Here is a 16,774-nt window from a genome sequence, read left to right as displayed (position 1 = left end):
GTTCCCAATGGACCAAACTTTACGTTTATCATCACTAGAAGCAAATTAAAATTCAAAGAAACTCATCCCTAAGAGAACCAGATTCCATCGGCTAATATTTACCTTTGATATTTGATACTTCAAGTTCAATCTACTGCCCACCCAAAATTTTCCCCTGCCCGCCCAAGTTAAATATTACTTAAACGTACTAGTAAAGATTCCCACGGATGTAAAAATAATTCAAGTAAAAAATGTGTAAGGTTTTGTCACTTTTTTTTAAATATTTTTCAGAAGATCTTTATTAAAATAAAATAAATGCTTTTTATTTTCTAAATTTAGCTCTTGAAAGATTTTGTCTTTGTTATGGGAAGTACTTTGAGTCAACAAAAACGTCCAGAATGTACTTCTTAACATTTTTCGACTTTCTTCAACGCGTTATATATGTAATAGTAATTCCTACATTGTGGACTCTTAGCTGTAAAGGATAAGAATTACAATTTTTCATGCCTCAAAATTCAAATATGACCAAAAATATGTGTTTGTTGCTATTATTTTTCCTTTTTATATGAAGAACTTTTGTGCAATTCTGATTACATATTAAACACGGATTGGATAAATATATGCAAACTAAAAATGTGAAATGTTGGGTTCTACCCAACAATGTGTAAAGTACTATAATAAAGTAATGTTGAGGAAAAAAAAGATTGAAAATTAAAGTCGTAACTTGTTAGTATTATCAAAGAAAAACACAATTTATTAATCGTTAGTTGATTTAGTGGTGATTGACGTCGGACTTAGTAAAGAGAACACGGTTTGATCCTCGCAACTGTAATAGAGAGAGGTTGAAATCACTTGATGCCAGAACTGATGGTGAAAAAAAATTGTAAATAAAATTTACATAGCTGATTTTTTACTAATAAGAATCGAATTCAGTATTTAGGTATTAACAACGGACCAGGATTGAGTGCAATCACAAACTTCATGTAGTTGTGCAGTTAAGAATTTGCGATTGTCCGATTGTGATTAGACAGTACGGATTTTAACATCAAATTAAAAAAAAAAATCTAAAGATCTGAACCGTTCGATCTCAATCAAACAATGTTGAGATGATGACCGTACCCTTTCTTGCTAGTGCAATCTAACTTTATTAAACTCTAGTAATTTTTCAACACTCACTCTCATGTCCACTTGCGGAACTAGGGTGGGGCTGGGGTGGGCCGCGGCCACCCCCGGAAAAATAGGAAATTACTAATATACCCTTGATTTTATTATAAAATAAACAATTATACTAGATATATATTTAGTTACGCGTACAAATACAAAGTGTAAGTGCTAGCTCAGTGGCTTGTAGCATGCTGTAACATACTCAGGTCATGAGTTCGAATCCTACAAAGCATGTTCTTTAACATTTTGTTCTTTTTTCTTCTCTTTTCTTCAGTTTGTTCGATTTTCTTTTCCTTTTTCTTTTAAAAAAACAATTTTAATATCCATATGCATATATCAATATAAAAGAAGAATATTTTATATTTAGATATATCAATATAAAAGAAGCACAATTTCTATCTTTTTTCAAAAAATGATTATTTAGAGTTACACAATTAAATTTTTTAATGACCAAATTTGTGCTTATTATGACTTAATTTTTTGTATGAAATATAAATTTGTTCTTAGAGTTTAATGAGGACTAATGGGATGATTTGGCAGAATAAACGGGTACTATTAATGTAAAATTATTTTACATTATCGGTGCAAATTTTATTTTTTCTTTAATTTATAATTAAAATTTTTTTCTCGGCCCACCCCAACTTTTTTTCCTAGTTCCGCCACTGCTCATGTCTAACGTAGGCTTAAGTGTAATTCCCATATTAAATTTTTTAACTCAACTCTGATATTAAATATGTTTGAATCTCATCACAAAAGTTAACTCAAATGATAAGGATGTCCAAACACATTTATACACTTAACAGTCCGAAAACATGAACAATGTAGAACTCCCAACAACAACTTACATATATATATATATATATATATATATATATATATATATTATCGGCAAAGATTAATTGATTTAAATATAAAAGACTTTTTTTAATAAGTGGGCATGAGTTCAATCCTCATCAATATCAACTATCAAGAAGTACCTATAACATGTTAAAAAAAATGTATATAAATTACATTAAATAAAGTAACATGATAAATGAATTTATAGTTTTAATGAAATACTGTATATATACGTTGAATCTATTTATATACAAGTGGGGCTAATATATAATGGATAATTTATTAGACATGGTTTATAACAACTCATGCATCGAATCAGAATCCAATGCAATTCTCAACTATTGGAAGAGTAAATTTTGGGTAGAAGGATGAAAGAGATCGATGTGTAGATACAAGTTACTATCATGGTTTTGTGATAAAAAAAAGTAAAAGAATTAATACTTTGATGTAGCAATAAACAAAACAAGTTGTACAAAATTTGATTCTATTCAATTTTCGAGTTAGTCCAAAAATATGATGATTTAGACAGCCGACTTGAGGCCACAATCATCCATATTTACATCAATTTTTCAAGTCTTAATAGTAGGACAACACTTTGTCTTCTCGAAGGTGAGGTGCATCGATATATCTTTTTTAAAGAAGTTAAATTAACCCACCTAAATTGACATTAGAGAGAATTGAATCCGAGGCCTTAAGGAGAAGCAACTCTAGGTCCCAAGTCAATACCATCAGATCAACCCAAGTGGGTTTGATTAGACATCGATATTAATTAATAGTAGGGAGAATTATCCATAATCCAGAGTATAACATTTGTATATTGTTAAAGGATATCACATCGGCATCTCCATCTTTGTCCTCTTCAACCATTAGGGTTAAGATTAGCAAGGAGCGCAGAATAGGGTTTTAAAAATTGTTTGAGTGACTAGGGCTCGAATCTTTGGACGAGTTTCATGGCGCATTGACTTTGGTCCGATATGGAATAACTCCAACGACATAAATTAACCAAGGTTCCCAATTAAGACTAATATATTTACTCACCAATTTTGTTATATCAAGTTTAGCTTTGATCATAGATATATAATGCCTCTCTTTTTTCACGAATTATAGCATAATGCATTATTCATAGCGATGACTTATAAAAATGTATATAAACAACATAAAAGATGCTAACAATTGTATAATTATAATAGAAAATGTGAAAAGGATCGAATTCATTAAGATTACTTGTCGGTGGCCATTTGTCACATTCAGAAAATTAAAAATCTAAACAATTAATATCTTTGGTCGACATGAGTTTGATGATTCTTATTTCTTGGCACATTGATCAGAATTTGAACCCATTGACTTATAAGTAAATCTCATTTTCCATTAATTAATTCTTCATACATAGTTAGATTCCACGTGGCATTTTTCTTCTATATTTTTCTTGATTTGGGTTTGGTTATTGGCCAAACCAGCCAAACCCTCTTATAAAATGCTCTTGTAACAAACAAATTAACAGTGCTAATATTAATTAAATATTAAGAAAAATATACTATAGTGTTAAAAAAATGGAAAGAGCAGAAAGAATTGAAGCTGGGTGTTTGTTATCCTGCACACAAGTTTAATGTATGAATATTATTGGCTTTGTGAAATTAATTAGAACAGAGGGTTGACATATTGGCACGTGAAAAGCACATGGTGCAAATGGTAAGTATTTTTCCATTCATTGCTGGCATTAGCAAGGCCCACGCAGCACAGGAAACGGCATTAATATTCTTTGTCATGATATATCGGTACTGGTTCGATTTTTTTTATCAAGTAATTTAGTGACTGAAAATTTTATTAGGTGAATAAGTAAAGTGTTTAATGTTCGAACTCCGCCTCTTATATATATAGTGCGATATTCCTATTAATTGAGCGAAACTCACAAGGATTTCGTTTGATCCTCTTTCTTTTGGTTGATATGATCGGTTCAAAAGAGATATATTTTATAATTTTAGATTTATTAAGTACTAATTAATATAATATATATGATATGATGCGTGATAGTAATTTTACTAAAATAATTAATCAGCTTAAATGTATTTTTAGCGATCATTTTATGTGAACTACTGTTTAAAATATGATTTTAACCCTTTTATTTCTAAATCTATAAGAATAGTATTTTGTTTTAGAATTTTCTTCCCAATTCAAATTGAAAGTCTTAATTGGTGTGTCATATTTATTAAAGATCTGAAACTACATTAATTGAATGATGTAATATTAGAAATATTAAATTTCAAAATACTAACAGATTTATATTTGATTGACGAAACTTTTTTTTTTTTGGTTTACATGAAGAGAAAAGGAAAAAGAAAAAACAAACACTAGGAGAGACTACTCCTTGGTGAAAATTACACCATGAACATCTTTAAAGTGTGGATTAGTCAAAGTTCTCGGAGGCGTTGAAGTCATAATCAATGGAGTATTCGCAACATCTCCCATTTTAGCTAGCACATCCGCACACAAATTTCCTTTCCGAAGGGTATGAGAGAGAATCACCTCCCAGTCATGAGTAATAAGTTTTCAAATGCTCAAAATCTCATTAGCAAAACGGTGATGAGGAGAGACCCCACTGCATATTAGGTTAATTGTCTGAAGCAAATCTGATAAACAATTAATCTTCATGTAACCATTCTCCCAACAGATTGTTAAACCATGCAGCACAACCATTATTTCAGCGAAAAAAATACTTTTAATTGACGTTGTACCATAAAATCCTGATATAAATTCACCGTTATGATTTTGCTGAAGACCACCATAGCCCGCAGAGAAAAGTTGTACTAATAATTGAGGTTTTAGCCAAATTAGTTATATCACATCATTAATTAATGAAATGACACATTATAAATTCTTTAATGTTTGGGTGGCGATATTTCATATATAAAATGCATTTAAAAATAATATTTAATTTAATATAAATAGATATAATATTAAATTTTATCTATAAAATATTAGTATTCAACTAAATTTCAACATACTCAAGTGTTGACCACAAAATAATTGTCAAACTCATGAAATTGAGGACTAGAAAACTAAATGAAAAATGCTAATGAATACTTTAAAGCATTGGTGAAGTAAAAAATATGAAAATATTATGTTGGAAGCGGTGAAATCAACTTTTATTTTCTCAATGCATTGGTTGATAAGTTAAAAATTATCTTTTCCAACACAAAACTTCTATTTTTAACTTCGAGTTAGTATAACCCTTAATGAAATTTAATATTATAGTCTATAAATTTTAGTTCAACTAATAATAATACTAAAATGTTTAGGTTACACGTCTCCATCTAGACTCTAACCTAAACTTTTGTGATATGTATAAATTTCAGTAGTATTTATCATTTTATTTATTAAAGAAAAATTTAAAATGAGTGAGGTGAGTAGTTCAATTAATTTGAATCAAAGGTTAAATTTGTTAGAGGCTCTAAATTCATACCCAAACAAAGAAGAAAAATAGTAACTTAACAACAGAAGATAAATGAAGCACTAAACCATGATTTAAGTCAATGGTCTTGTTAATAAATGTCCTCAAAAGACTTTTTAAATATTTTATTTAAAGAATAATTTATTCAAAAAGTAAAATATTATAATTCCCAATACATTGACTTTACGAAATATCATGAAAATTTCATAAAAACTTACTATTTAAAGTGCTTAAGAAATGGCACGGGACACTGTTCCTTAAGTTAATTAGAAATATAACAAGTGATTTTAAGCTTAATTACTCTACTAGCACTTTCCATGAGAGTGTGTGTGAAGAGTTAAGAAGAAAAAGAAAGTGGTCTCCAACCAACACCAACCCATCTCTGTCTCTCTCTCTCTCCATAGTCCTTTCCTTTATATTTATAAAATCCCCTCACACACCCTTGAAACTTCAGGGCTCAACCTCAAATCAGCTCTCACAAACACAGAAACCCACACATTTTAGAGGTAACCCCTTTTTAGAACCTTTGATCATAAACAAAACAAAACAAAAACAACACAATTTGTTCTATCCAACACAACCAACACTGACATCAACGCCAATTTCTTAATCCCCAAATCTCAAACCAATCAATCATAATCCATAATCCATAATCCATTTTGTGTTACAGCTTTTTTCACTTTCTCAAAATGGCTTCTCCACCAGACACAAGCAAAACCATTAAACTTGAACGTTACAACAGTTACATAAGAAAAGTTAACAGCACAAAACTCCTTAACGCTTCTTCAAAACTTCTCTTCCGCGCCACACTCTTAATCGCTCTCGTTCTCGTTTTCTTCTTCACTTTCAATTATCCACCACTCTCCGACACCACCAGCCACCACTTCCACACCCATTCCCACTTCCTCACCTCCGCATTCGGCGGAGGTGGAGCATGGGAACGACAAGTCCGTCACTCCGCGACTCCCCGCCGTCCTAACGGTTTCACTGTCCTTGTCACCGGCGCAGCCGGTTTCGTCGGTTCTCACTGTTCCCTCGCTCTTAAAAAACGCGGCGACGGCGTTTTAGGTCTTGATAATTTCAACAACTACTACGATCCGTCGTTGAAGCGTGCACGACAAGATCTACTATCTCAGCATCAAATCTTCATCGTCGAAGGTGACTTAAACGACGGACCGTTGTTATCGAAACTCTTCGACGTAGTTCCGATAACTCACATCCTTCATCTCGCAGCACAAGCCGGAGTTCGTTACGCAATGCAAAATCCACAATCATACATCAAATCAAACATTGCAGGTTTCGTGAATCTTCTAGAAGTTTCCAAAACCGCGAATCCTCAACCGTCGATTGTTTGGGCTTCATCAAGCTCAGTTTACGGTCTAAACACAGAGAATCCATTCTCAGAACTTCACCGAACAGATCAACCGGCGAGTCTCTACGCCGCAACTAAAAAAGCCGGCGAAGAAATCGCACATACTTACAATCACATCTACGGTCTCTCCCTCACCGGACTCCGATTCTTCACCGTCTACGGTCCTTGGGGAAGACCAGACATGGCGTATTTCTTCTTCACAAAAGATATACTCCACGGAAAAACGATCGATGTTTATCAAACACAAGACGGAAAAGAAGTGGCGCGTGATTTCACATACATCGATGATATAGTGAAAGGATGCGTCGGAGCTTTGGACACGGCGGAGAAAAGTACAGGAAGTGGCGGAAAGAAAAAAGGACCGGCGCAATTGAGAATTTACAATCTCGGAAACACGTCGCCGGTGCCGGTGGGGAAACTTGTAACGATTCTGGAAAATCTGTTAACAACGAAAGCGAAGAAACACGTCATCAAGATGCCGCGAAACGGTGACGTACCGTATACGCATGCGAATGTTACATTGGCTTATAGAGATTTCGGGTATAAACCAGTAACGGATCTTTCAACGGGTTTGAGAAAATTCGTGAAATGGTATGTTCGGTATTATGGAATTCAGCCAAGGTTAAAAAAGGAAAATCGTATTGATAATGAACAACCCGATGATTCCGCTTGATTGATGTTATGTTATTATTCTACTTCACATCACATGCCTCTCATTTTCAGATTAAAAAAAAAATGGAAAAAAAAGAAGGTTCTCTCATTTTTCTTGTTTTTTTTTTGCTTTTGTGGAGTTATTAATTTTTGTTGAAAAATTGTTAATTATTAATTATTGTGTCGGTGAAATGTAATGTAAGAAAAAAATATAGATATATATGAAGATGGTATAGAAAGAAGAAGGATATAAAGGAGGAGATCTGTGAGTTGGAGGAAGAAAGGGAGGTGGTGTAATAATTATGGGTGGGGTCTCCTACAAAGGTTGTGGATCTCATTCTTTTTTTTTATTCATGATATGATGATATATAAATTTTCAAGAAACAATGTTGTTATTATTATTCAACAAATATATTATTTATTTACATGCATGTCCCTTTTTCTATATATGTCTTTATTTGTTTATGGAGTATATTTACTACTAACTTTACTATATATTCACAAGAAATTTAAACTCTAAAATGAGTAATGAAAGAAACATGAAACAAATCAACTTAATGTAAACATGGATCAATAGGATAGGTTTGAGAATTTGAAGTATATTATTCTTTTCAATCTTTCATATATTAATCATGGTTACGCGTTGTCGGTTTATAATGGTTGAGATATTATCTTCGAATTGGTTTTTAAATCAAATACCGAAGCTTAAAAAAAATCTAAAATAACAATGTTTGAGACATAGATATAAACGGGAAATTTACTATGAATTTCACTAATCTTCAATTATGTTTATTTAACATAAATCTCATCTCATAAATAGACAACAAATAAAAAGAAACCCTATTATTTACATATGATGTACAGGTTTTTCCTCGGCTACTTTTGAAGCTAATTATTAGAAGTACTCATTGTATTACTTTGGCTTTTTGGTTTGGAGATGCTTTCTTAGTCATCACTCTCAATCAAATAAAATACAGTATACTACAAGAAGAAGCCATGTGAATGAAATTCAACAAATTAAATTAATTGGAGTTATATTATAGAGTATGGTTATCTATATATATACACCCTGACATGGACGGTTGGGTTAAATGCAAAAATGACATTAGAAACTTGTTGGGGCAAATATTAGTTACTTTGCTATCAATAAAAAAACGACATAAAGTGGTGGTTACTAAAATGATAACATGTCTAGTGTTAGATATGTTTGATTGGCCTCTACATTAATAATCCATTATTAATGTGATAAATTGATACTAACTTATTACTAGTTTCACCAACACTACACGTATAACCACACAACACAACACAACACCTATGAGTGTGTGATTGCTACTCCTCTTCATTTCATATACTATAAAAAAATATCTTCTTTTCATATCTTGTTTCCTTTTCAAAAGTTTGTGGATATTATCTCTTTCACTAAGAAACATTTCTTTTATCTTTGCTGACCAAAGAGGATTTTGTGTTCCTAATTTGTTTTTACTATGAAAAGAAATTTCAATTAAATATAGGGTAGATATTTAAATATCTAAAATTACATTGATGCAAGTGGAACTCAAATTCACGAGTAGCTAGCTAGTAAGATCGGAGCACCTCCGATAAAGATATTTAAGTAAATTTTATAGAAAAATGAACATGTTTCTTATATCTTTTTTATTAGAGAAATTTTGACGTGACAAAGTATGTAGCATAAAAATGATTAAAATAGTTTAAATAAGGTATGGTATATTAAATTTTGACGTGACAAAGTATGTAGTATAAAAATGGTTCAAATAGTTTAAATAAAGTATGATATATTATTAATAATGTTTGATTGTATAATAAAATATTTTACCTTTATTAATATGAGGTGCCTTATCTTTTACCATTTGAGAAAAATGTATACAAGTTATATAAATACAATGTACTTGATCGTATCTGGATTAGAATTGACCTTGCTGGTGATGCTTCCTTTTCGTGAGTAGGAGGGGGTTTTGTACATACAAGAGTATATGAAGCGAATATTTTAAGGATGAGAATAATGTACCTGACTCATCTACGTGAGAGGAGTATATATATGAAATTCCTGGCACACAGTGGACAGGTGTTGCTCAAGGTGTAGCAACACTTGTCTGTTGTAGACAGATGTTGTCACTGGTGCGCCAACACTTGTCTATAAACAGAGCAAATACCATAAAACAATACAAACAGTAAAGTAAATAACACACGAGAGTTGTTAACCCAGTTCAGCCTAAAGCCTACTCTGGGGGATACCAATCCAGGAATGAAGTCCACTATCAGCAGTATTACTTCGAAGCTAAACTCACCCGTTTACAACTTCTCACTTAATCACCACCCAATGACCCTTCTACCTAGGAACTCCTAGATATGAGACCCCGTCCCAATTCCCACCTTAGCAACACAGACAGCGCTGCTATTCAATTCCACGAACACAACAGGTGGAGACACACTCCTAAGAAACTAGGATTCACTCTTGCTTAAAAGCTTGTGAGTAAACCACACAACACAATAGAACAATCTCCGTACTTCAAAGTTTAGGAGAAGTTCACACTTACAACTCAATAACACTCAGGTCCTAAGCTTGCATCAATGAGACACAAGATAGGCTCACAATTAACACTCTAAAATCCCTAAAAACACACGCTTTGTAATACACGATTTTAGATGCTTGAAACCATATGCTTGCCTTCGTATTTATAGTAGTAGAATGACTTGGGCTTCAAGACAAAATTAGGGCTTCTAGAATTGCGGCAGCTGCGATATATTTTTGAAAACAATAGTTATATTTTTGAAACCGCAAAAATATATTTTCCAAAAATATAATTCCTTTAGAAAATAAAACTAGGGTTTGGCTGCCTCATGAAACACATTAAACACGTGCGCCTTCTTCTGCAAGATACCTTGAACAAATTCTTCAAACAGATCTTCAAAAGATTGCGTAGAAAATAATAACACCTTAGCTGGCGCGCGCAGGAACAGAGTCAGGTGTTGTTCCAAAGTGTAACAACATTTGGCACAACACTTGGGGTCAGCACACTTGTCTCAACACTTGGCTAAAATATATTTTTGCAAAATGTAGCCAACTTACAAAAACCCAACAATCTCCCCCTTTGGCAAATTTTGGCTAAAACAATATTAGACCAGTATATAGAGAGATACAGTATTACCTTTCCTTCGAGTCAACATGATCACACAACCAGGAAAGAAAGTAACACATAATAGAAACTACTTCCAGAAGAGATAAGTAGCATCAGAGGCAATGCAACAGCGGAATAAAGACAGCTAGCCTCAAGGAACAACACAAGGGAGAAATAAACTCCCATAGTAGATGCTAAGTAGGATAGATAAACTCCTAATAGTTTAACGCGCATCCATTCATCATAAGAACAACAGGGAAAAATAAATTCCCATAAACATCTGAGAAAAATAAATTCTCAGTCATAGTGGATAGTGGACTCAATAGTCAGGTGCCATAACACTTGGCACAACATTTGTCATCAAACGTATTCAGGCGATCAAGAGATAATATCACTCACACTCCCCCTGAATTCATACATATTTACTACTCCCCCTCAGTACATGCATATTACTCACACTCCCCCTCAATACGAACATTTCATGCAAAACAGTCAACAGTCTCCAGATGTGAGAACATCTGTCCACACACTTGGCACACACACACACTACTCCCCCTTTTTAGCCACAATTTAGACAAACATCATGAATAGGAAATCATAGTGTACCAGAGCATAGAGAATATCAGTGTGCAGTTATTACAGACCATAGAGCACACACAAGTGCTAGAAATTCAGGGCCTTGCCAAAAAAAAAATGGGACAGCAAAGAAAAACACCAAAAATTCATCAGAAACAAATATAAGGGAACATCAGAAATCATATTGAAGAACTTTCATCAGAGTCCTCCATCACATCCTCAGAGCCATCCTCAGACTCACTAGCCTCTTTTCCTTCTTGTCCATCTGGCTCACCCTCAGCCATTTCAGCAGCTTCCTCAGCCTTGAGTGCCTCAATCACACGGTCTATTTTCAGCTTCCTGGCCTCAAGTGCTCTGCTGGTCTCAGTCAAGTCTGCAATCATCTGCTTCCTAGAGAGTACACCAGCCTGGACAGATGTGCCAACACCTGCTGCAACATTTGTCCCATCCAGCAGCCTCTGCTCAATCACCAACACCCCTTTCCTTTTGCAAGGAACATCAGAACTTCTTAGTATATCTGGGTGTTGTTCCAGTATAATATTGCATAGCAGAGTGGGAAAAGCAACTGGTTTCTCAACAGCATATGTTAGAGCATGGCTCAAAGTTTCTTGAAAGAAATAAGCTCCATAGTCAAAATTGGCCTTGGTACCCACAGCATAAATGAACTTACCCAATCCTCTTGCAATATCACCTGAGTGGGTGGTTGGTACCCAATTATGGGCAGCAATCCTATTTAAAACAGCATAGAATGGTGAGAGGGAAGTTGCAGATAGCTTTGCCTTGCTTGGCCACACTTTAATTTTTCCACCAGTGAGGACCTTGCAGATTTCATTATCTGTGGCTTTTAAAGGAGCCACTTCATCAGAACTTCTTTGGAGATATTGGTTTATCACAATAGGGGAGAATTGAACACACTTTCCACGAACAAACACTTGCCTGTATTCAGGACTTGCTGGATCATTACAGTCTGCAGCCACATTAATCAAAAATTCCTTGACAAGCCTGTCATAGCACTTGTCCAAACCAACCACAGTTTTCATCAAACCTGCATACTCAAGAGCTTCTACAATACTAGGACATTCAAGAATATCATCTTTCAAATTCCTTTCTAGGGCCAGCCTTCTATGATATACAAATTTCCATCTTGCAGACCCATTTTCCAGATGAAATGAAACATTATCTAATGGAGCATAGGGAACAGATTGAGGGACCTTCTTCCTTCCTATACTCTTCCTAGATGTGCTGCCAGATGCAGCAACATCTGTCTCAGGTTCAAAATCAGAATCACTAGTTGGTGGAGCCTTCCTTTTCCTAGTCTCAGTTCTAGGAACCACCTTACTTACAGGTTTTGGAGGTCCATATAGGGGCTTTTTACCAGTAACTTTTTCAGCCCTAGATGGTTTGGGTGTTTGGACAGGTGTGTTAGTAGCCTCTACAGCTTTACCAGCCCTACTTCTAGTCCTCCTAGCCACACTAGCTTCAGAATGTGCAGGAATAGCCTTATCACTAACAGTAGTTTCATTTTCATTTACAATTATCACCTCAGGAGTTTCATTCACAACTTTATCAGGAACAGCTTCTTTATCCGTAGCCTTAGGTGGGGGGCTCTCATCAGACTCAGAATAGTCCACCAGATTTTCTTGTGCCAAAGATGTGGGAACATCTGGCACCACATTTGGCGCAGCGCCATGTGTTGCAACATTCGGCGCAACATGAGTCTCAGGAGCAGTTTTCTTGAGAGACTCATCAGCAACAGCCTCATTGGTCTTAGTGGAAGCACCAATATTAGCATCAACAACAGTAGGGGGGTTAGGAACAGTTTTCCCCAATTTTTCAGACATAGCAGGGTCCTTTAAACCTAGGTTTTCAACAGAATTTGGAACATCAGAGTTTTGATTAAGTGTGTTCTTACCAGATGTGTCAACATCGTCCTCTGTAGTATCAACGACAGGAGTAGGAACATCTTTTGATGGCAGAGGATCAACATGCAGTTCAGACATTGTATAAGACCTTCTCGATTCAGTTCGCGATTTCTTGCTCTTCTTCTTCGTTTTCTTAATTGAAGAGGAGGGAGATGAAGGATTTATGCTCGTTCGTGATGATTTTTCCTTCTTCGCAACTGATTTTCTCCTCATAGTTGGACCTATGGAAGGTATGGTGGTGAGAGGAACAGCATCGATTACCACCTTTTGTAGTGATGGAGTAGCATCTGACTTTGTTGGTGAAGATTTGGCGGAGTTAGACATGATTTGGATTTGAAGTTTTCTGAGAAGAGGAGAAGTCTGAGAAATGTTGATGAGGAAGATAGAGAGTTTTTGAGCGTGAGAGAGAAAATAGATGAAAAGTAATGATTGTGGTTGATGGAGGTTGTGGGAAGTTGAATGAGAACTTCCTTGATTAGCGTGTAACTTAAAGTGATGAGAGGTAGTTACACGCATTGCATGCTGTAACTGCTATTTGTCTTCAAAAAGGCAAATTCCAAGTTTGCCTCTTAAATTTTCAAATTGACTTGCATCCAACGCTTTAGTAAAAATGTCTGCTAATTGTTCTTCCGATGCAATGTGCTCAAGTGTAACAATTTTTTCTTCTACAAGCTCTCTTATAAAATGATGACGTATGTCAATGTGCTTAGTCCTACTATGTTGAATAGGATTTTTAGAAATGTTTATAGCACTAAGATTGTCACAGTAGAGTGTCATGACATCTTGCTCCACACTATACTCTTTCAACATTTGCCTCATCCATAACAATTGAGAGCAATTACTCCCAGCTGCTATATATTCTGCCTCAGCTGTTGATAGAGAGACACTATTTTGCTTCTTACTAAACCAAGATACTAGATTGTTTCCCAAGAAGAAACATGCACCAGAGGTGCTCTTTCTATCATCAGCACTTCCAGCCCAATCCGCATCACAATATCCAATTAAGGTGGAGTCATTACCATGAGAGTATAAGATTCCATAGCCACATGTTCCATTGACATATTTGAAGATCCTCTTTACTTGAGTCAGATGACTCATCTTGGGTTCAGATTGGTATCTAGCGCACACTCCAACTGCGAACATGATATCAGGCCTGCTAGCAGTGAGATATAGCAAGCTCCCAATCATACTTCTATAGAGACTTTGATCCACATCAACCCCTTTCTCATCTTTGGTAAGCTTTAAGTGTGTAGGTGCAGGTGTCCTTTTGTGACTTCCACCTTCCATTCCAAATTTCTTCACAATGTTTCTTGCATATTTTTCTTGAGAGATAAATATGGTGTCTTCCATTTGTTTGACCTGAAGACCTAAAAAATAAGTTAGCTCACCTACAAGACTCATTTCAAATTCAGATTGCATTTGATGCACAAAGTGTTCCACCATTTGTCGCGACATTCCACCAAATACAATATCATCCACATATATCTGAGCTATCATTAGCTTCCCTTTCTCTTCTCTAACAAACAGGGTTTTATCATTACCACCCTTCTTGTATCCATGGCTGACAAGGAATTCAGTCAGTCTTTCATACCATGCTCTAGGGGCTTGTTTCAATCCATAGAGTGCTTTCTTTAGTTTGTAAACATGGTTAGGAAAGCTTGGATCTACAAACCCTTTTGGTTGCTCAACATATACCTCTTCATTTAGATAGCCATTTAGGAATGCACTTTTTACATCCATTTGATATAGCTTGAATTTTAAAATGCATGCCACAGCCAAGAGTAATCTTATGGACTCCAAGCGAGCAACTGGAGCAAAAGTTTCATCAAAATCTACTCCTTCTATCTGGGTGTATCCTTGTGCTACAAGTCTGGCTTTATTTCTAGTAATATCACCATTTTCATCAGTTTTGTTCTTGTACACCCACTTTGTACCAATAACATTTATACCATCTGGTCTAGGTACTAGATCCCATACCTCACTTCTTTTGAACTGAGTTAGTTCATCCTGCATAGCATTGATCCAGTATTCATCAGTCAAAGCTTCTTTAACATTCTTTGGTTCAATCTTTGATATGAAACATGAATTGGAGATTGCTTCTTTTGATCTTCTTGTTGCAATTCCTTGATTTGGATTTCCAATGACAAGTTCCAGAGGATGATTCTTCTGTGTTCTAGTAGATGGTCCCTTGTTTGGTCTAGGAACCTCTGTAGTAGATTCAGAATGTTGATCAGGTTCAGTTTGATCATCATCAGGTGTTGGGACAGGTGTTATGACATCTGTCTCTTCAGCTGGATCTGCACTTGTTGTATCACTGTCATCAACAACTACATTAATTGATTCCATCATAGTTCTTGTTCTGGAGTTAAAGACCCTGTAGGCTCTGCTGTTGGTTGAGTAACCTAAAAATATCCCCTCATCACTTTTGGGGTCCAATTTTCTCCTAGGTTCTCTATCTGCCAAAATATAACATTTTGACCCAAACACATGGAAGTACTTCACAGTAGGCTTCCTATTCTTCCATAGTTCATACAGTGTTGTAGCAGTACCTTTTCTTAATGTTACTCTATTGTGAATGTAACATGCTGTATTCATGGCTTCAGCCCAGAACTTGTAAGGAACATTTTTGGCATGCAACATTACTCTAGCAGATTCCTGTAAGGTTCTATTCTTTCTTTCAACCACACCATTTTGTTGAGGTGTAATTGGTGAAGAAAATTCATGAATTATTCCTTCAGCAGCACAAAAATCAGCAAATTTAGAGTTTTCAAATTCCTTGCCATGGTCACTTCTGATTCTTACAATACCACAGTCTTTCTCCTTTTGAAGTTGTACACAAAGATTTTTGAATTCTTCAAAAGTCTCAGATTTTTCCCTAATGAAATTCACCCAAGTATACCTAGAGAAGTCATCAACAATAACAAGAACATATTTCTTACCTCCAAGACTCTCAACTTGTATGGGCCCCATCAGATCCATATGTAGTAACTCAAGAACTCTAGAGGTGGACAAGTGTTGCAACTTTTGGTGCGACACTTTGGTTTGCTTCCCAATCTGACATTCACCACAGATATTGCCTTCCTGTATCTGTAAGATTGGTAGTCCTCTGACAGCTTCTTCTGATATGACTCTCTTCATGCTCTTCAGGTTAAGGTGTCCTAATTTTTGATGCCACAGCTTAACCTCTTCATTTTTAGTTAAGAGACATGTAGATACATTACCTTCTTCAAGAGGGATCCACAAGTAGCAGTTGTCTTTTGATCTAACACCCCTCATAAGGATGTCTCCTTCATTATTGCTGACCAGACATTCATTTTTTGTAAAGTTGACTTTCATGCCTTGATCACATAGTTGGCTTATACTGATTAGATTGGCAGTTAGTCCTTTTACAAGGAGAACATTTTCAAGTTTTGGTAGACCATGGTCAATCAGTCTTCCAATACCTTTGATTTCCCCCTTTGCTCCATCTCCAAATGTCACAAAACTTGTGGCATAGGATTTTACTTCCTTTAAATATTTTTCAACACCAGTCATGTGTCTAGAACAACCACTATCAAAGTACCAATCTTCTTTTGATGAGGCTCTGAGAGACGTATGGGCAATCAAACTTTTCCCACTGCTTTCAGCTGTATACTCCTTGGTATTGATTGCATCATCTTTTTGCTTCCATTCCATCCTTGTTTTA

At 35.2% G+C, this 16,774-nt stretch overlaps 1 protein-coding gene across 1 annotated transcript; it reads left to right on the top strand.

Moving 5' to 3' along the window:
* Positions 1-5,535: 5,535 nt before the first annotated feature.
* On the top strand, positions 5,536-7,835 carry LOC123905589 (UDP-glucuronate 4-epimerase 6). Its single transcript, XM_045955258.1, has one exon. It carries the CDS (start codon positions 6,118-6,120, stop codon positions 7,471-7,473), a length of 1,356 nt encoding a protein of 451 aa, XP_045811214.1. The 5' UTR covers positions 5,536-6,117; the 3' UTR covers positions 7,474-7,835.
* The last annotated feature ends 8,939 nt before the right edge of the window (positions 7,836-16,774 follow it).

Source organism: Trifolium pratense, linkage group LG2 (assembly GCF_020283565.1).
Source record: "Trifolium pratense cultivar HEN17-A07 linkage group LG2, ARS_RC_1.1, whole genome shotgun sequence".
Lineage (NCBI taxonomy): Eukaryota > Viridiplantae > Streptophyta > Magnoliopsida > Fabales > Fabaceae > Trifolium > Trifolium pratense.
This window is presented reverse-complemented; position numbering and strand designations above follow the sequence as displayed.